Consider the following 18,813-nt stretch of genomic DNA (forward strand, 5'->3'; position numbering starts at 1 on the left):
GGCCATTTATTGGGCTGGAATGAGATACAGGACGCGCAGCCTCGTGTCAATCTAGCTTTAGTTGTCCAAACCAGGCCTGGTCACAAGCTTATCTCCGGTCTCTCGGTATCAGTAATCTAGTGTCCACACTGGCTTTGGTCCGTGTCTTCCGAATTGAGTCTCCACTTGCTCTCTGGGTCGCGAAGCATCACGAGAAGCTCATGTCAGAAAGCTCAAAGAGGCCATGGTTTGGCTTCTAGGCATACACCAGACGACAAGCCGCAATCTGAAAATCGGAAATCAGGGTTCAACGCCAATGCCTTGGCTCTGCGTCAGGTTGTCGCCATTCTGGGCAGGATTCTCCCTCGCTGCAAGCCAAGCCCGTGCTGGTGTGAGGACAAGGGAGGTAGACCGGATATCGGCACATAAGCGGGGTGACAGTGTACCGCACACTGCAATATTAAGCGTTTATGAGGATATCGCCAGTGAGCATGGAGAAGAATGCCGATAGTTGGTTATGAAGTTTATGAACAACTTTGGGAAGCGAAGGTCGCGTGGAAGCGGGGAACAGTGGGGAGGCCGCTTATCGAGAGAGGTGTACCACGTGACCTTATCGTGTGCCGAAGATCCGGATCTTTTGCATCGCATCCAATGAGACGGTCAACATTTTGACGAAATCCAACGCTCATCGCTAATATTTGCTATGACTCGTTTTCCATGCGACGGTCCAGGCCGCCGTGGAAAATTTTTCATCTTAACAGTTAACACCAATTCCAGAACGTGGAGAGGACCCATATTGCGGATTTTCGACTTGTCAAGCTTTCGCGGCGACCAATCGTCACATCACCCACACATCATGGCCTTTCCACAATGCCCACATCGGTGTTAACCTGTCTCTATCACCGCGATCGTCCTGTTTTTATGCCCGGGGATTCAAATCCGAGGGCGACATCATAATTCGCCATGTCTTTAAATAAAACCATTGTCCCCGCTCCTCTTGGGCCTAGATACACTCCGTCTTTCATCCCAAACTCACAAAACTTGAAGGCTGTGACGAATATCTCTGGCCATGACAGATCGTGAGAACCCTGGGACTGAAGTCACCAGACAAGAATCCTCGTCTTCTCTCTCGAGTTCGGATTCAGACTCTGTAAACTCAGAGTATCAACGCCGTCAGCGTTCAGTATCAAACTCCCTGAGAGCGAGGTCGAGTTCTCGACCGCGATCTGAGATCCGCCGTATCTATTCAGGTGCTCACATTGATGACCATTCAGTCTACCGCGGCGACGATGATGAGTCCATAGACGAATGCGATGAGAATAATGGGAACCCAGAGCTACAAGTCAGAAATGGGATTGTGACCGAGAAAGACAATGATTTGGAGGCAAATAGACAGGGCCCGGCAGCGCAACTAGAAAAGTCGCGGACAGCACAGTCTCAGCAAGACCCCAAACTCGTGAGTTCCTATCTTCCCGTTCGTTGCTCGGAAAGCGCTAACAGCTCTGCTAGGTTACATGGAATGGCCCGGACGATCCCGATAACCCCAAAAATTGGCCAATGAGCAAGAAGTGGGCGATTGTCTTGATGGTGTCCAGCTTCACGTTCATATCCCCGGTTTCCTCATCCATGGTGGCACCGGCATTGACCACTCTTGCCAAGGAACTGAATATCGAAGATGCGGTCGAGTCGCAACTCACTTTGTCGGTCTTCGTACTGGCGTATGCCGTCGGACCGCTCTTCCTTGGCCCTCTGTCTGAAATATACGGCCGAGTAATCGTTCTGCAACTGTCCAACCTGTTTTACTTGGTGTTCAATATTGGCTGTGCAGTGTCGCAAACGAAAGTTCAGATGATTGTCTGCCGCTTCTTCTCTGGCTTAGGTGGTAGTGCTCCTTTAGCGGTATGTATTTCACGCTTATAGCTCAACAAATACTAATGATCCCAGGTTGGCGGTGCGGTGCTATCTGATTGCTTTACACCGGAGCAACGAGGTAAGAGCATTGCTATCTACAGTCTTGCCCCTCTTCTCGGTCCAGCAGTTGGTCCCATTGCAGGAGGGTTCATTGCTGAGAATACAACATGGCGCTGGGTCTTCTACGCAACGTCTATCGTGGACGGTGCTATTCAAGTTGCTGGTTTGTTCCTGTTGAAAGAAACCTATGCACCCAAAATTCTCAAAACACGTGCGAAGAAGATCCGCAAAGAGACAGGAGACGCAACATACCAGACCGACATTGAGCGTCAAAACAAGAAGCTCAGTGAAGTCATGCGCATAGCCCTCATCCGCCCATTCCGCCTTCTGGGTACGCAGCCCATTGTTCAAGCTATCGCCCTTTATCTGGCTTATTCCTACGGAATCATGTACCTGGTTCTCTCAACATTCCCCACTCTCTGGACAGGCGAACAATACTACAACGAGTCCATCGGAATTGGTGGACTAAACTATATCTCCCTAGGATTGGGTTTCTGGCTCGGCTCCCAGCTCTGCGCACCACTCAACGACCGGATCTACCGCCGCCTCAAAGCTCGCAACGACGGCGTCGGCAAACCTGAATTCCGCGTCCCTCTCCTCTCCGTCGCCGCCTTCCTCACCCCTGTCGGACTGTTTATATATGGGTGGACAGGCGAGAAGCAAACTCACTGGATAGCACCGAATATTGGCGCGGCTTTATTCGGCATGGGAAACATCATCATATTCCAATGTTGCCAAACCTACATGATTGACGCGTATACACGGTTCGCGGCGAGTGCTCTGGCGGCGTCGGCATGTATGCGGTCATTATGCGGGTTCGCGTTTCCGCTTTTTGCGCCTTATATGTACGATGCGCTGCATTTCGGGTGGGGGAATAGTCTTCTTGGGTTTATTGCCTTGGGGCTGGGAATTCCTGCGCCGATATTCCTTTGGAAGTATGGGGCTGTGCTAAGGAAGAAGAGCCCGTATGCGGCCGGTTAGTTCTAGATGAGTCGCTTCTATACTAGACAAATAAAAAGCTCTTTTTGATGTGCTCCGTGAGGGAGGTGTTGGTGGCGGGGTGCAGCAGCTGCATGAACAAGGCGCTATATACCCGTCACAATCTGCGTCGCTTCGTTTGGGTCCTCGGCCATTAACCAACCATACCTGTTTCTACTGGTAATTATTCCACCGTTCAATTAAAATCCTTCATCATGAAGAGCTACTAGATGCCTTCAAGATTAGAGGACATTGGGCAAGTGCCTGGATTGTACTTTAGTATCGGTCCGGAACAACATGCGCCGGAGAAGGCAGCCGTCAGGGGGCTTTCGACTCGTCCTCAAGTCCATTCAACCAACCTGAAAGAAGAAATCCCTCCATCTCTTGATCTCAAGATGGACTTCGACAATATCAAGCTCGCCCACTTTGAGACTTTGACAAAAGACTGGATTGGACGATGCTCCCAGTCCTCCGCCGGCATCTGTGCCTTGGCAAACAAATACCGGGGACGAGACGACTGTATGATGCGCTCAATGCACTCTGGCTCATTCAACTTTAGCTTCCGCTTAAACTGGGATGATGGCGGCGAATACTGGCTGATTCGATTTCCTCTCTCTGGAAAATCCATGATTTTGGATGAGAAAGTCTACCGAGAGGCCGTCCTGATGAAGTACATTGCGCGAGAAACAACAATTCCTGTTCCGCGGGTCATCGCTCATGGTACAGCGGCGGAAAACCCTACCGGGCTGGGTCCGTTCATTATCATGACTTGGATTGAAGGGAAAAGAATGTCAGATGTTTTGAGGCTGGCTAATGGAGATCCCAAGGTTCATGTCTTGAATCCTGTTATTGATCCGGAAGTACTCAAGGGTCTATATGGGCAGATGGCTGAGGTTTTGCTTGAGCTCTGGAAGCTCGATCTCGACAGTATTGGCAGTCTGGGTGAAGCTGATGATACGGGCAAAACAGTAATCAATGGACGGCATCTCACGCAGGAACTGAATGAGCTGGTGAGGACGGATGGAGTCGTTAAGTGCGTGCCCGAGAGGACATACCAGAGTTCGATAGACTACATTGTCTCGCTTCTAGAACTACAGTCTACGAATTTGGAACAACAAATGAATGGTTTGTATGATTCCATAGACTGCAGGGAGAAGTATGCCTGCCGCTACCTGATAAAGGCGATTGCATTGAACTTCATCCCGAGAGATAACCACGGTCCATTCAAGCTGTTTTCTGACGACCTCTGGCCGGGAAATGTGCTTGTGAACGACGCGCTCGAGATTGTGGGTGTGATTGACTGGGAGTTCTGCTACGCGGCCCCGTCCCAATTCGTTGCGAGTATTCCATGGTGGCTGCTCTTACGACGGCCTGATTCCCTACTTAATGGTTCGGACCCCACTGAATTTCTCAGTTCTTTTCTCCCAAAAGCGGACATCTTCCTAGAGAGCATGGGTACCAGAGAACAAGCGAGAGGAATCAAAGGCGAAAGCCCTCGGCTCTCAGCTCTAATGCGGCAGTCAATACAAGACAAGTCTGCATGGTTCATGCTGGCATGTCGGATGGTTGGCTCCGTCGACCTCATATACTGGGACTTACTCGATGAGTTTGTCTGGGGGCCGCGGTCCTCCATAGCGGAAAGAGTCCGTTCTGTAACGGCAACCCCAGAGATACACAGAGGTCGAGAAGATTTTGTCCGCTTGAAAATCCGCCAGCTCCGGGAGTACTATCAGGACCTCGGAGAAACAACTGATGTAGACTATGAACAGGAAAACTTGGTACACCCAGAAGTGAAAACTGATGAACCTAAGCCGGTATGTTGTGCCACTGCTGCTAAATAAACTGCCCACAACTTACTGGCTCATAGCCTGGTGACTCAGGGTCCAATACCTTTGCAGAAGGTCTCGCCGCCGGGTTAGCTTTCGGTTTGGGCTTCGCTATATTTATTAACTGGTATCGACGATGAAGAGGGTTATCGCTGTGCTCTCTTCGCTCGGTCGGTTCGACATCTTCAAGACCGTTCTCACGAAACAACATCATGCGAGTCCTAGAACATCGTCGATCAATCGAACGCCGACATAGGAGTAGTAATGAACTACCCTACATGCTCATGACTGGTCGGCAATATGCCTAAGTCTTTCTTATGACGTGGGCCCTTGAAATAGTGAAGCCCACATGGCCGACGTTTTGACATCAACACTATCCCAAGTTGTGATAGATTCAGTAGTCGATGATTTCTCTCAGACAACCATTGCATCTCCGCCTTGATCCACGGCCCAGTCAACGAGCGACATTATTACCCATACTGAAGCACCTCGGATACCTGAGAACGTGTTGACTTCCCACAATCATGGAAAAACCAGCAGACCGGCAAGGCGGAAATGAGTTCACAGCAACGTCAAACTTAATTCACATTCTCAGTCAGAGATAGCCAAGTCTACCCCCATCAACAACAAGAACCTGCCCATGGACAAATCCACCCGCCTTGCTAGCAAGATACAAAAAAGTACCTGCAGCCTCCTCATGAGTCCCTGCCCGACGAAGCGGGATCACATCTCTCGCAAACGACCCCTCAACCGTCAGCCCGTAATTCGGCAGGCCACCGGCAAGTTCACTCGGAAAGACTACGACGTAGACCCGTTAACCAGCTAGCACCAAGACCACCCTAAAATGCAAAGCGAGGGAAAAAAAGGAAGAGGAGAAAACTCACATCCTGGCGAAACAGTGTTTACCCTAACATCCACGGGCGCCAGCAACGTCATCATCTGGCGCATGCAATGCATTACAGCAGCTTTGCTCATCCCATACGCACATCCACCCGTCGCATACCGAGACTGGCCAGCCACACTGGCAAGAGCAATAACCTGGCTCTTCTGGCTGACATTTCCGCGCTTGTTACCCTCGTCGAGGAGAGACACGAATGCGGCCACGGTGTAAAACACACCCATCGTATTCACGCGGTAGCTATCCAGGAACTCGTCTTCTGGTGTGTCTAGAAGGAAAGACTCAACGTCACTTGCCGTGGCGTTCGGTGTTAGGACACGCCCGACTTGGATTTGCCCGTTTGAACCGGTAGATACTCCTGATTCTGTCCCGGTGTTGCTGGATCTCTGCTGGGCAGAGTATACAATCCCCGCCGCTGCAACGAGCAAATTCACATACCCGGTCTCTGTCCGGATCCGCGCTGCGGCATCAATCAGGGTATCCTTTGAGGCAACGTCCGCGACAATCGGGATTATGGTTTCTGGATACTTTGATGCGGTTTCTTCCAGCGCAGAGAGACGTCGGCCAAGGATATACACCTTTGATGCACCGTTTTCGGCGAGGGCGTGGGCTATCGTGCGGCCGAGGCCTAGATGGATATTAGAGGAAATGGGCTTATCCTGGGAAATTGTATTGAAGGGGAGAAGGCGAACCTGATCCACCGCCTGTTATGACAGCTACCAAGCCGTTAACTGAGAATAGCGTTGTGATGTCGAAGCTAGACATTGTGGTTATTTAACTAAATCTCTGGGTTTCGAAAGGGGATACTCTGCATGAGAAGATCTCCGGACTTCTTTATAGTCTGTAAATCCCTATACACTTGGACTGTATCTACATACTTAACACCAACCTTGTGAAGTTGATAGTATAGACAAGATATCTCCGTCCTCAGGCGTTAACTCCGCGACCAGCTGAGACTCATCTCAGTCAAGCTTATTCCCCGCTGTCAGCAACCTACCTAATTCACCTGGATTTGTCTCTCTCTCTCTGCTTGATCAATCATGGACTGCTCTTTACCGTTCCTGAGATCTTGACCGCATGTCTCCCGCCAAGAGAACCCCGGAGTTTGTGCTGGAGGACTCCATCTGCTCCTACTTCCATGCTCGGGTTTCGTGAATGATGACAGCTGCTGACTCTGACTTCCCGGGGGTCCTTGACAGGTCATAAAACGAAGTCCACTTTCTAATCCAAGCCACGGAGTTTCTTTTCAATTCAGTATCTTTATTCCGAAAACAAGATGTCTAGACTGTTGTGTCGCTCTATATTGGCCGATCTTATATCTCACGTAGCATAATGGCTTTCTTGTCTGTATATGTGCAGAGCGGCTAGACACCTAACTACCCTAAGTTGCTACCATATAATCTAATACGTGATAATATACCTAAGAAATCGCGAAGAGGGGGAGGTAAAGAGAGAGAGGATAAATCCCTGCTGCGTATTTACTGGATATTTACTACATTTAAAATTGAAGATTCACTCCTGAATCTGATGGCTTTGTGACTCGACTCGAATAGCTTTCATTCGCTGAGGAGCCTTGCTATAAATGTTTGCCTTGGGCGACTGACAGGGGACAAGTACATTAGCATGGAGACTTGAAGATCCGATGGGAGCTTTTGTGTGCGGTTGTGTTGGGGGATGCTGCGATTATTGAGACTCTAGAGTATTTAAGCGATTTGAGGCATTGTGAGTATATAATGGTCGCATAAAGACGCAAGGGCGCAGTTGGGGAAAATGGGTGGTGATGAATATATATATATATATATATATTCGGCAGTCGGCGCAGCCATATTAACAAGTAAAAGTTTGCTACGGTCGAGGACCTTGAAAAGACCAAATTTCATTTCAAGAGGTAGGAGGAATTAAGTAGGCAGTTAATCGAATGTATGTTAATGCTACTGAAGTTTCTAGATCCCGCTATCTTCAGACCGCTTGTTTTCTACCTGACGGATTAAGGTGTGATACGTGGGGATATGGTGGACTTTACATATGCACGGAGAAGAGATCTGTCTGACACAGAACGTAGAGAATACCATTTATGGCATAAAGTATAATACCATGACTGCGTGGACTTTCGGTGGCGTCACGACCCTGAGCGGCGGCCACAACAGGGTCACAGCGGGAGAGACGGCGAGTACGGCTATGGAAGTGTAATGAGTGAATATCGTGCTTGACATTATGATCGTTGAATATTTAGTTGTTTGCCCTGCCATTTGCGCTGCCAAATGGATATGGTTCTCAGTGAGGTAATGAAGGTGCCGCTGACTTGGTAGAGGGATGTCGTCTACTTGTGAGTGGAGGGCAGCGAGGCGGTTTTGAGACTATTTCGAACCATGCAATGCTTATTTCGACCGCTTTGGTGGACATACCAACTGAGATTTGAGAACGAGTGAACTTAAGGAGCATGGGGAAAAGAGACCCAAAGCTTATATCAGACAGCGTTATGGGCAGGCTGGCGCCGAGGGTGACAGTTCTAAGAAGGCTGAGGGTTGTTCGAAAGGTCAGCAGGGTCTAGAAAATGTTCGTACTAAAAATATCGAGCGTGAAGTCGACAATATTAAAACTCCTGGCTGTCACCTTACGGCCATGGAGGCTCTGCGAACTTTCTCAATTCACCGTCCATAGCATGGTGAATCATCGCGAAAAACACGAGCGAGCGTATGAGCGAAACCCAGAGTACGGAACGATCAATCCAAGACCCTTCGGGGAAGGTGAGAATACATCCGTCTTGGAGCCCTTTCGGCGGATAAGCCAAGGCCTGATATATTTTTCGGTGACGGGATCGATGACGGTGGGGCTGGGTGTCAGATATGCAATGGATTGAGGCTCATTCTTTCATATGGATGGCCTGTGAGAGGCAAAGATCATCACGGCTTCACTCGTTAGGGGGGTGTGTCATATCGTATAGCAGTTAAATGATCGTGTCTAGGTTCGCGGCCACTCTTCGCCTCCAAATCTTGGAAAGCAAGCTCTCAGTTTCTTGCGGGTCGGCGAAGCTCGATGGGTTCATGGGCCGACAGCGAGGGTAATTTGAGGCACCAGCAAAGAACATGGTACCATTTTTCATATAAGAAGCACGTCCGAAGCAAGCGACAGCTCGCTATATCCATGATTCTTCATGGAAAATCGTCCCACTTATGCAGGCAATCCAATCCGTATCCCACCGGCGGTTCACCGGTGATTCCTCGCTGGATCTGAGAACATAGCTGTACTATTGGCCGAGAAGGCATTGGGCATGGATCGCACAGGTCAAAGTAGAGAGCTAGACGGTTAGCCGATTAACCACCGAAACATGACTGATGGAACTCGGTGACCCTCAGGACAGTCCATGATTACGGCGGTTGAAGACCTATATGAGTCGGATCGAGTCCCACAAAGGTCACACCAAGATCCAACTGCTGGACTGACGAGCTGGCCGTGCACTGTTATCCCGATGTTTCTCCGTGTCGCAGCAGACAAAATGTTTATCCGGGGAAATCTTCTCACACACAATTGTGGAGAACGGAAATTACCTGCACTAGGCACGGACGAACTAGCGAATCAGCAGGGGGCGCACCGTGGATGGAATGGCGAGACTCACCTTAACGTGGCATGGTGGGACGTCGCACGGTTCGGAATTGGCAGACCAAACAGGCGGTCCTTATTGACGTCGCATCCGGGAGCACTGATGACAGAAGAGTAATCAAACGCCAACCCGGATCGTATATAGACCCCGTATACAGCCCTGACCCCGGATGAGGGTTGGATGGGCTAACGCAGAAGGCTCACCGGTGAAGCCGCCCCGGACTCTGCCTTATCCCCAACCTCGGGGGTTTTCTGGAGTTGGACGTTGGCCCGGGCGGCAAAGAAATTTTTGCTTGTGATCTCCGCAGGAGGTGCCGACGAATACGAAGTCAAGCCTTCTTGGAAGGAACTGGACAGACGCTACTGGAGTGGTGGCGCCAGCGAACCGTGATCCCACTTTTTCATGACTAGCGGGTGGCACGAGTCGCTGGGAAGTCCGAAGCGATCGGGAAGGTGATTGAAGGCATCGGCAAGGTTTGAAAGAAAAACCTTGATGGATTGACGTGCATGAGCGATGGCAGTGAGTTGTTGCAGATGGGCAAGGATCTGACGCTCAGGACTCTGCTTGTCTGCCAAAAGCAACGACCTTGAAGGCGCCAAGACCAGTCGCCCAGAGTGCCAAGAGATTAGAGCAGACTTGACCACAGTCTAGCGGTGTTACGAATATTCACAAAGGAGTCATCATCAGGTAAGCGGTCGGTCCTCATGTGGCACTGGTTTGTAACTTGTAGTTGGGGGCGAATACAGAAAATACGGAGACAGTTGCTATTCTGGAGATCTGGGGACTGGGGACTCGGAGAGACACCATGCTCACGTGGACCGGCCATATCCGAACCTCAGCCACAGGAGAGTAGACAGACACTCACCAATATTCAACGCTGGTAGCGAGACTGCCCAGTGCCACCCAGTTCAAGGTCCTGTGAGGTGAACTTGGAAGCTGACGGCGGTGGCCATTTTAATGATTATTATTATCACTGTATTGGCAGGGTTACATTTGTTACAAGCGTAGCATCCACTTTCTCGCCCTCGGGTAACCGGGACTGCGAGTGCGAACACCTTGAAATCTCTCGCAGTAATAATCACGACTTTAGCGAGACGATTCAGTAGTTAGCGCATGGCTTGATTCTGTCACCATCATCTCCGGCGACAGTCCGGTACAGCTGCTGCTGGGCCAAGTCGGGTCCGTTGGAATCTGGAGAAAACGTAGAGAAGCACGTGGTTGGTCACACCCCCGGCCCCTGCATTATCCAGCCAATCAAAGCCTGTCACATCTTGGCATCAACCAGGCAACCCGACAGCATCCTTTTTCTTGGAGACAACAACCCGATTGCCAGGTCGGCCTTGACCCGAGTCTCTGTATGGCCAGAAGCTGCTGGCTTATTCGTGCCACGGATCCTTTTCCAATCATCGTACAGCAATCTCTCCTAGCGCCCGTGTTCGAGTCGCCAGCTCCATGGTGAAGGAGCAGCTTTCCGTCCCTCGTCGCTGCTGTCAGTACGACCGGCACTCCTGCAGCAATGTCAATGCAACGCCCTGAACCCAATTTGTGATTGGACATGTAACCCGTTCGTCATGGCCAGTGCTCGATTTCGTTGCACCTCGCGTGCTGGGGGATGCTGTGCCGCCCCTTTGCCCTGGCATTGTCTCACTGTTTCAGTGTTAGCCAGACACTGGTCGATGGCAAACCATTGAGTGCTTCCCCAGTGGTGGGGAGATCCACTCTGTCGGCGACGGCGTGGAAAAAAAAAAAACCAGCAGAAGCGAGAAAATTTCCCTGGTCTCGCGATGTCGACGTGGGGCCGAGTTGTCAGGCGCATTCCCCGTGGGCTTCCCCGGGACCGGTCCAGTCACTCCAGTGCCGACTCTGCGTGTTATTCTGATTCATGCTGGCCATGGGGAAGCCGCGTCCACTCCCTCAGCTCGGTTTCAAACGGATTGCTCTTGCCTGCATCCCCTATAAAGTCTCGGACTTTCCCTCCCCTCACCACTTGCTCTTTTGTCTTTCTCTCCATCCTTCTGTCTTCTGTTCGTCTCTCCACACCAACCCCGGCCAGTATCCGTGGGGCTCCAACTTACACGCCTCTTGACTCTACTTCCAACAATTTTGCTCCCACTTCAATCCTCACACTCAAGTCACCATGGCCGACGCAACTGCTGAAGGCCGGGTTGAGCCCACCCCCGCCGTCGTCGAGGAAGGTGGAGCTGTTGTTTCCGGTGCCCGCGTTGAGGCTCCTGTCACCTGGAAGACCTACCTGATGTGCGCCTTTGCTGCCTTTGGTGGTATCTTCTTCGGTTATGATTCCGGTTATATCAGTGGTGTTATGGCTATGGACTACTTCATTCACGAGTTTACTGGAAAGGTACGTCCTCAAACACATCCGTCTACCACTTATCAGGTCTAATTCTTTCTGTTATTGCAGGTCAAATCCGACTACGCCCACGAAGACTACAAGGGCTACGTGCTTGGATCCTCGGAAAAGTCCCTTATCACCTCTATTCTGTCTGCTGGTACATTCTTCGGCGCCATCTTTGCTGGTGACCTTGCCGATTGGTTTGGTCGTCGCACAACTATCATTGCTGGCTGCGGTATCTTCATGGTTGGCGCTGCCCTTCAGACTGCCTCTACCACTGTTGCTTTGCTGGCTGTCGGCCGTGTGATCGCTGGTGTCGGTGTCGGTTTCGTCTCTGCTATCATCATTCTCTATATGTCCGAGATTGCCCCTCGCAAGGTCCGTGGTGCTATTGTTTCCGGGTACCAGTTTTGCGTCACCATTGGTCTCATGACTGCTTCTTGCGTCAACTACGGCACCCAGTACCGCACTGACTCTGGCTCCTACCGTATCCCGATTGCCATCCAGCTTATCTGGGCTATCATCCTTGCTGTTGGCCTGTTCTGCCTTCCCGAGTCGCCTCGTTACTACGTCCGCAAGGGTGATCTGGCCAACGCTGCTGCTGTGCTTGCCCGTGTCCGTGGCCAGCCCCAGGACTCTCACTATGTTAAGGAGGAGCTTGCTGAGATTGTTGCTAACAACGAGTACGAGTTGCAACTCAACCCCCCCGGCAACTACTTTGCCACCTGGTTCAACTGCTTCCGCGGAAGCTTGTGGTCTCCCAACAGCAACCTCCGCCGAACCATCCTCGGAACCTCCCTCCAAATGATGCAGCAGTGGACTGGTGTCAACTTTGTCTTTTACTTCGGAACTACCTTCTTCACCGACGTTAGTACTCTCACCATATTTCCTCTACGATGACATGGCTAACAGATTAAAACAGCTCGGCACCATTAGCGACCCCTTCCTCATCAGCATGATTACCACCATTGTCAACGTCTTCTCTACCCCTATCTCTTTCTACACCATTGAGCGCTTCGGTCGTCGTACGCTCCTTCTCTGGGGTGCCCTCGGCATGGTTATTTGCCAGTTCATTGTGGCCATTGCCGGTGTCGTTGACGGCCAAAACAGCAGCGTTGTCAGTGCTCAGATCGCCTTCATCTGTATCTACATCTCTTTCTTCGCCTCCACCTGGGGTCCTGGCGCGTGGGTCGTTATTGGAGAGATCTACCCTCTACCCATCCGTTCGCGCGGTGTTGCCCTTTCCACTGCCTCCAACTGGCTCTGGAACTGCATTATTGCCGTCATCACCCCCTACATGGTCGACGCAGACAAGGGTAACCTCAAGTCCAAGGTGTTTTTCATCTGGGGCTCTCTGTGCGCCTGCGCCTTTGTCTACACCTACTTCTTGATTCCTGAGACCAAGGGTCTTACCCTCGAGCAGGTCGACAAGATGATGGAAGAGACTACGCCTCGCACCTCCGCCAAGTGGCAGCCTCACAGCACCTACGCCAGCGACATGGGCATCACCGAGAAGGATGTGACCATGACCGTTGAGGACGTGGCCGCCAAGAACTAAGTGTACTCTACAGTACCGGAGTTATTTTACATTAATACTTGTCTGCGTATCTCCAATATTGGGTAGCGCATATACATAGCTATGCATCATGTCTGACCATGCTGACGCCTTATGCTAAATGAATAATAATACCGCATACCTTGAATACCTTGATGAGTTTCCACCTTTCGTAGTCTAATGTATGATTTGAATGAGTCTGCAGTAAGATGTAAATATTTTCATGGCTAGAACCAGTTACCATCGGCACATGCGCGTGGATCTTAGTTCCACACTGCCCTCTCCACATTTCATCGTCGATCTACGCCGGGGTACCCTGTAATAGCGTTAGCCTTGGAAAAAGTGATGAAAGTAATTCTCAACAAATATGCACGGCCCGAATCGTCGGAGCCTCCTTAACCAGTACCAACGTTAAGCTCGAACAAAGTGGCAGTCAAACCATCTCCATCCCGTATCATTCGCGTAGCGGTTCACGAATCACAATATACTTACCCAAGAAGGCGAGGAATAGGCATCTGTAGGTAGATTCATGTTTATATCTATTTAAGAACCCGTAAGCCTACCTTTAGCAGCACAGATATCCCCGTTCTCTATTCCAGGCCGTACAATAATGATACATTTCCAGAAGCGTTTCTAGTAGACTGTTGGTATGGATTTGGGAAGGTGTCTTGGACAGTGCCTTGGGCTAGCTTAGCTTGCTGTGATTTTATCCACGAGATCCTAGCCCGAAGGGCATATAGAAGTTAGGGAAACATTATAAAGGTATTTTGAGGTGATTGATAGTTTGCTAGATACTTGAGAAGGGTGTCATGATCATACCCGTGTCTTCAGATGGAGGCTTCGCTGAAAGATGGCAGTGGCTGTAGGGGGAGGATTAGAGAAAGGTCTGTTTGTTTCGTCGTCAAAGCAGAGACGGATTGGGTGGTGGTGGGCTTGCTTGTGCTGTGGCAGATGAAGTGTCTGTGATCCGTTTCAGGGTGGCTTTGATGAATCCATTATAGCAGAGTGTTTCAGTGAATTCTCAAGTACTTTTGTCGTTCTGGTTGCGCTGTCCTTGTCTTTGAGACCTGCAGCTCTGCCTGACAAACAGACTGGAAAATCAAATAAATATCGGGCATTCCTACCTTTCATCCCTCTCGATGATTTCACCACGCTTTACAATCCACCATGTCGTCGATCAACAGCTTGAGTCAGGTCTACCAATTTGGTGAAGGCCCGGAGCATCTCATTCTACCCCAGGAGATTGTCGACATCATCAATGAATATGTCGTTGAAGGCAGGCCCGATGACGTCCACTTTTCTGGCTCGGTATCCAAACAGCTCTGTCTGGTCAATCGATACTGGAACCGAGTGTTTACTCCAAAACTGTATGCACGTTTCGAGTTCCCCGGCGATATCAACAAGTTAGACTCTCTGTGGTTCTTCCTGCGCACTCTCGTGCAGCGTCCGGACCTTGCTGCGCTCGTCAGGGACCTTACGTTCACTGCAATTCACAGGCGGACAAGGCTGGAGACCAAGAAGATGATGAAGCCATTTCGAACTGCTTGGTATAGTTCATCCGACCTCCAGGAGTACGTCCATGGGGAGCTTCAGTATTACGTTCAGGACAAGCTTCCGTCTGAACTTTTGAGTTACGACGCTGATATGATTCTACCATACTTCCGTGAACTCCCTGATGATGACTGGATGAATTATTACTTGGGGGAGGTCGTCAACGGCTTTTATACGGAGGACCTATATGAGATTCATAAGAGTTGGTTTCCTGAGATTCTCCTCAGGTCTGTTTTTCTAGATCTCCATTCGTCGGCCCAAGGATATCTTGCTCGGCCCTATGTGCGCGACAACTATCTCACGCCGTTGATTGCACTGGCTGTTGCCTTGTCTCCAAATCTCGCCAACTTGAGCTGCGCTTCCCCCATCTCGATGGCAGACCCGCTGTTCCAGCGCATTCTAAATATTGCACTCAAACAAAGCCCGTGCCCGACGGCTCTCGAGGGTCGTCTTCCAATGGATAAACTGAAGGTTATTCGTGCTAGAGACGCACCGTACGACCCCGAAGAGAGCCCCATCCCAGAGCTCAACATTCGAGACTATTGGGGCCTACCCAACACGAGGGACCTCACCTTCGTGAATCTTGAAATCGGGGGGGGACTTGCAAGACGTTGGTCTTGCTGCCGTTGAGACCCTCACACTGGCCGGGATCAAGGACTCCGCGCGCCACATATTGCAAAGCATGCAGAACTTGAAACAACTCCGTCTTGAGCTGAAAAAGATTTGTGTACCAGGAGTGCAATGGGAACCGTATCCAACCACCATAGTCTGGCGTGCGGTCAAACACCTCAAGAATCAGCTGGAGTCCCTCGATCTCTTCGAGTCGGGATCCAATCCTACCATGCTCATGACTGAAGTTGAGAGCGGCTCTCAAACCCCCCCATTCTGCCCCCCACTCCCTGCTTTTACCAGACTGCGCAAGCTCCGCATTCCGCTGTTCCTTCTACCTGGTCACAACTGCGACCATCCGCATGGCGTAAAGATTGCAAACCACCTCCCACCGAACCTGGACTCGCTAGTTGTATATGGAGAGAGAGAGAGGCTTACAGTTCAGCGCTCAGAATACCTACAGGCCGAGCTACAGGGAATGGTCCAAGCGGGCTCTTTGACTTCTTACCGGAGGCTGCGTTCGATTGTCCACCCTACCGGGATAGATACCATCAGTGAGCGACAACAGGACTGGTGCGACGACAGATTCGTTAAGCTTGGGTTGACGGATGGATTCGGTCGTTCGTACCTTCCATATCGACGTGTACTCCTGACTGCCTATTATGAATAGAGTGAGACAGATAGGTAGACGTGATGAACACGAGGTAAGAGGCTACGCAGGGGTCCGTATACCACAAGCTTGCTCCTCGATTCAGAGATCATTTGAAGAGACTGGTTGACAGCGGGTATGGTGCCAGGTTATAGCCTGCTGGTAGCAGATGTCTGGTTTGAATTCTTGCCTTTTGGGCCCGCGCAAGGGGAATTGGGACAAAGTGAGGATGGGGATTTGGTCTAGTTATATCTGCTTGTACTCATGAATTTACTAATACCTTAGTTGGATATTATTCAAAAATGAGCAGTCAGAGTCTGATCATCAGAGCTAGGTCTTTCCCTCTAATTCAATCACATTGGCTGTGGAATCGAGCCGATATAGGGCTAATGCAGACTTCAATACCAGGTTCTTTCTCTTTTCGGAGTCTTAGGTATCTCCCTGCGGGCTACGTGAGGAATCACTGAAGACCCAGTGACTCGATTCCCAGTCTTTCTTCCTTGAACGTCACGCTGGAATGGGGTATCTACCTAGCTGCCTCTGAAAACCGTTCGGGAGGTTCAACTTGGAACAGTATATTTACATACCCCCCGCTCAGCTGCAAGCAGGGTAGAATGCCAACCAGTTGGTAACAAATGTCGCTATTAAGGTAGGGATCGCGAGACTCATTCAGATGTCTAGGGGTCATACTGTGGGTGGTGTCCGAGTTGGTAGCAAGGAAGGAGAAGGCGTGATCTGTAGATCTCTTTGGGCGAGGTTTGGTTCTCCTCAATCTATGAAGTGCATTCCATCAGTTATTTCGTCCTTATTTCTTATTTGCCTCTTGGATGCTGTCATCCGATGGGCTCTGCTTTCTGCTGCAACAAGGGACCCCCATTGACGAGGTCGCTGGAAGTTTTTCTGTCGGGCTTTGGTCGAGAGTTTCTCTTGGATTAGAGGAACTGAGACCGTTTGGGCTTGCTAGCACGGGTTCTTTCTCTTTATAATAGGGCGAGCAGTGCTGAGTTTGGTTCGTGCCTACCTCTTCCTTTACCATAATCAACATGAGACTGGCAAGTGCAGTCCGGGTGTCTTTCTTTATCCTTTTGCTTCGATCAATATACTGATAGTCTCTAATCATTGTCGGAAGACTACATGGTGCCGAAGGGTTCGTTCAGCTTGACAGGGGTTCGTCTCGGCGCGTCTGTGCTCCTGGCCTCGCTGGATGGTCAGCCAGCCATGATGGGTGGTTTGTCTTGTCATTAAGATGATCGCATCCCGAGCGCCTATGCCAACTCGATTACCTATGAGGACAAGAGTTAGGATGTGATATTCTCTGTTCGATTCCCTCATCTCAGACAGCCACGGGCAACTTACATGCTGACATGCATGCGGCTATGCCAATGATTGATTGGAAGATGATTCCAGGTGCATCCATCCTCATTGAGGACTTTATACTATGGTTTCCTCCGGAGGCAAATAAAGAGGAATCTAGATGGTGTGTCGCACTGACTCCTCGTCCATAGATTTTGTGTTGGCATGCATGATGCGCTGCTACCCTCCTGTAGGTGCAAGCATCCCTGGTGATCCGGTTAATTCTCATCGAGATCTCAAATGACTTAATTGGCCCTTTGACTTCAAACTGCGGCGTGGCAAACAAAGGTGCCTTCCGTGGTGGCTTGTATCATCTCCGCACTCCAGCCAGCCATGCAGAGCTGACCCTGGTTCATCTTTCGTCCACGCGCCCTGGTATCTCGTATTGAGGGTAGATTCTGCTCCTCGGAGATCCAAGTGCTCAGAACAGATTTTGCTGGCTGGCGACTAACGGTGGTTAGTCTGCCAATCATGGCGCGCACACCTTTTTCTCGATTGTAGGCTTTGAGAAGGTATAAAGCGAGCTCACCTTCTCTCCGCTGGATTCCTAAATATCCATTCCATCAACAATCATCCAGTCCGATCCACAAATAATTAGCCTAGTTATCCAGAGCCTCTTGAGGAACGATCATCATGGCCAACACTATCGACACCCAGGAGCAGCAGCAACCTCCTACAGTTGGCGGTGCGTTGAGACACCACCCCCCTTGGGTATTCGCCCAAACACAGGCCCATTCTGACAACTAAACCATTCCAGCTCGTCCTGAAGCCCCCGAAGCTCTCAAGGAACTCGACAAAAAAATCGACGACGCCTCCATCGCATGCCACGAAGCAGTCGCAGCCGGAAACACCGAGCTCGCCGAAGAGCTCAAGACCCAAAAGAACGAGCTCATCCAGCTCGCAAATGAAGAAGCCCAAAAGCACGGTGCCAAGTTCGACTCCTCTCCATACCAAGTCTGGGTCAAAGTCTGGAACAAAACCAACCGAGTGATGCGAAACCGCGGTGCGTGGTCCAAGACTGACGGGTGGTATGATTCCCCTGCCGTCTATGATACCAGCCCTGGCGACTACGCTTATATTCACACGGGGGGGAATGGAGTTGCCGGGTGTGATGTGCGAGCTTACTTTGGGTATGATGGCGGTCCGGACTTTTCGGTTTGGTGGGTTTATCATCCCGGTGGGTTTGGGTATGGGCTTGATGGGGGCGTTAGCAGTAAGACGGAGGTGGATGGCCACAGTATTGACTTTTATGTCTATGGTTGAGGGGGCTGTTGTGAGGCCGGGGATTAGCTAGCTAGCTCGACGAGATGCCTGCACGCAGGTACATATGTGTATAGGTTTCTGCATCTCTTCGCATTATACCGCTCATTAACGCCCGGATCACGGCGATCGAATAGCACATTGTTAAGATTGAAGAGATCTGGAGAGCCTATCTACTCAAGACGGAATCCTTCCGTCCCGAGACCCGATCCGTGATAACAGAAGATGTTTAC

At 50.5% G+C, this 18,813-nt stretch overlaps 8 protein-coding genes across 8 annotated transcripts; 6 read left to right on the forward strand and 2 right to left on the reverse strand.

The window, feature by feature from the left end:
* Positions 1 to 30: 30 nt before the first annotated feature.
* On the forward strand, positions 31 to 521 carry BJY04DRAFT_19358 (uncharacterized protein). The gene has a single exon (XM_073711931.1). The coding sequence runs from the start codon at positions 224 to 226 to the stop codon at positions 488 to 490; it is 267 nt and encodes an 88-aa protein (XP_073573777.1). The 5' UTR covers positions 31 to 223; the 3' UTR covers positions 491 to 521.
* A 136-nt stretch (positions 522 to 657) lies between these two features.
* On the forward strand, positions 658 to 2,972 carry BJY04DRAFT_183603 (MFS transporter). The gene is made up of 3 exons (XM_073710497.1): positions 658 to 1,435; positions 1,489 to 1,878; positions 1,924 to 2,972. Exons 1-3 carry the CDS (start codon positions 1,049 to 1,051, stop codon positions 2,929 to 2,931), a joined length of 1,785 nt encoding a protein of 594 aa, XP_073573778.1. The 5' UTR covers positions 658 to 1,048; the 3' UTR covers positions 2,932 to 2,972.
* A 186-nt stretch (positions 2,973 to 3,158) lies between these two features.
* On the forward strand, positions 3,159 to 4,894 carry BJY04DRAFT_215849 (phosphotransferase family protein; the record flags this gene model as incomplete). Its single annotated transcript, XM_073715579.1, has 2 exons — positions 3,159 to 4,742; positions 4,796 to 4,894. 2 exons carry the CDS (start codon positions 3,159 to 3,161, stop codon positions 4,892 to 4,894), a joined length of 1,683 nt encoding a protein of 560 aa, XP_073573779.1.
* A 2-nt stretch (positions 4,895 to 4,896) lies between these two features.
* Positions 4,897 to 6,417, reverse strand: BJY04DRAFT_226259 (SDR family NAD(P)-dependent oxidoreductase; the record flags this gene model as incomplete). Its single annotated transcript, XM_073718382.1, has 3 exons — positions 4,897 to 5,552; positions 5,639 to 6,280; positions 6,345 to 6,417. The coding sequence occupies 3 exons, from the start codon at positions 6,415 to 6,417 to the stop codon at positions 5,350 to 5,352; spliced, it is 918 nt and encodes a 305-aa protein (XP_073573780.1). The 3' UTR covers positions 4,897 to 5,349.
* Positions 6,418 to 11,230: 4,813 nt separating this feature from the next.
* Positions 11,231 to 13,216, forward strand: BJY04DRAFT_19409 (sugar porter family MFS transporter). The gene is made up of 3 exons (XM_073712010.1): positions 11,231 to 11,612; positions 11,673 to 12,470; positions 12,526 to 13,216. Exons 1-3 carry the CDS (start codon positions 11,391 to 11,393, stop codon positions 13,159 to 13,161), a joined length of 1,656 nt encoding a protein of 551 aa, XP_073573781.1. The 5' UTR covers positions 11,231 to 11,390; the 3' UTR covers positions 13,162 to 13,216.
* Positions 13,217 to 14,250: 1,034 nt separating this feature from the next.
* BJY04DRAFT_183609 (uncharacterized protein) lies at positions 14,251 to 15,353 on the forward strand. The gene has a single exon (XM_073710498.1). The coding sequence runs from the start codon at positions 14,326 to 14,328 to the stop codon at positions 15,337 to 15,339; it is 1,014 nt and encodes a 337-aa protein (XP_073573782.1). The 5' UTR covers positions 14,251 to 14,325; the 3' UTR covers positions 15,340 to 15,353.
* A 1,640-nt stretch (positions 15,354 to 16,993) lies between these two features.
* On the reverse strand, positions 16,994 to 17,736 carry BJY04DRAFT_19511 (uncharacterized protein). The gene is made up of 2 exons (XM_073712163.1): positions 17,324 to 17,736; positions 16,994 to 17,250 (listed from the first exon to the last, which is right to left on the reverse strand). Exons 1-2 carry the CDS (start codon positions 17,547 to 17,549, stop codon positions 17,084 to 17,086), a joined length of 393 nt encoding a protein of 130 aa, XP_073573783.1. The 5' UTR covers positions 17,550 to 17,736; the 3' UTR covers positions 16,994 to 17,083.
* A 15-nt stretch (positions 17,737 to 17,751) lies between these two features.
* Positions 17,752 to 18,728, forward strand: BJY04DRAFT_19506 (uncharacterized protein). Its single transcript, XM_073712156.1, has 2 exons — positions 17,752 to 18,005; positions 18,078 to 18,728. The coding sequence occupies exons 1-2, from the start codon at positions 17,954 to 17,956 to the stop codon at positions 18,581 to 18,583; spliced, it is 558 nt and encodes a 185-aa protein (XP_073573784.1). The 5' UTR covers positions 17,752 to 17,953; the 3' UTR covers positions 18,584 to 18,728.
* Positions 18,729 to 18,813: the final 85 nt, after the last annotated feature.

This window comes from Aspergillus karnatakaensis (genome assembly GCF_047715665.1).
Source record: "Aspergillus karnatakaensis strain CBS 102800 unplaced genomic scaffold BJY04scaffold_12, whole genome shotgun sequence".
Lineage (NCBI taxonomy): Eukaryota > Fungi > Ascomycota > Eurotiomycetes > Eurotiales > Aspergillaceae > Aspergillus > Aspergillus karnatakaensis.

Bases quoted from the DNA above. Each gene is read 5' to 3' on its own strand.
- BJY04DRAFT_19358 (XM_073711931.1), top strand. From the start codon at position 224: ATGGTTTGGCTTCTAGGCATACACCAGACGACAAGCCGCAATCTGAAA.
- BJY04DRAFT_183603 (XM_073710497.1), top strand. From the start codon at position 1,049: ATGACAGATCGTGAGAACCCTGGGACTGAAGTCACCAGACAAGAATCC. The intron at 1,436-1,488 runs GTGAGTTCCTAT...CAGCTCTGCTAG, and splicing joins CTCAGCAAGACCCCAAACTC to GTTACATGGAATGGCCCGGA. The intron at 1,879-1,923 runs GTATGTATTTCA...TAATGATCCCAG, and splicing joins GTGGTAGTGCTCCTTTAGCG to GTTGGCGGTGCGGTGCTATC.
- BJY04DRAFT_19409 (XM_073712010.1), top strand. From the start codon at position 11,391: ATGGCCGACGCAACTGCTGAAGGCCGGGTTGAGCCCACCCCCGCCGTC. The intron at 11,613-11,672 runs GTACGTCCTCAA...CTGTTATTGCAG, and splicing joins TTCACGAGTTTACTGGAAAG to GTCAAATCCGACTACGCCCA. The intron at 12,471-12,525 runs GTTAGTACTCTC...AGATTAAAACAG, and splicing joins GAACTACCTTCTTCACCGAC to CTCGGCACCATTAGCGACCC.
- BJY04DRAFT_183609 (XM_073710498.1), top strand. From the start codon at position 14,326: ATGTCGTCGATCAACAGCTTGAGTCAGGTCTACCAATTTGGTGAAGGC.
- BJY04DRAFT_19511 (XM_073712163.1), bottom strand. From the start codon at position 17,549: ATGAGAATTAACCGGATCACCAGGGATGCTTGCACCTACAGGAGGGTA. The intron at 17,251-17,323 runs GTAAGTTGCCCG...TTGTCCTCATAG, and splicing joins AGCCGCATGCATGTCAGCAT to GTAATCGAGTTGGCATAGGC.
- BJY04DRAFT_19506 (XM_073712156.1), top strand. From the start codon at position 17,954: ATGGCCAACACTATCGACACCCAGGAGCAGCAGCAACCTCCTACAGTT. The intron at 18,006-18,077 runs GTGCGTTGAGAC...AAACCATTCCAG, and splicing joins GCAACCTCCTACAGTTGGCG to CTCGTCCTGAAGCCCCCGAA.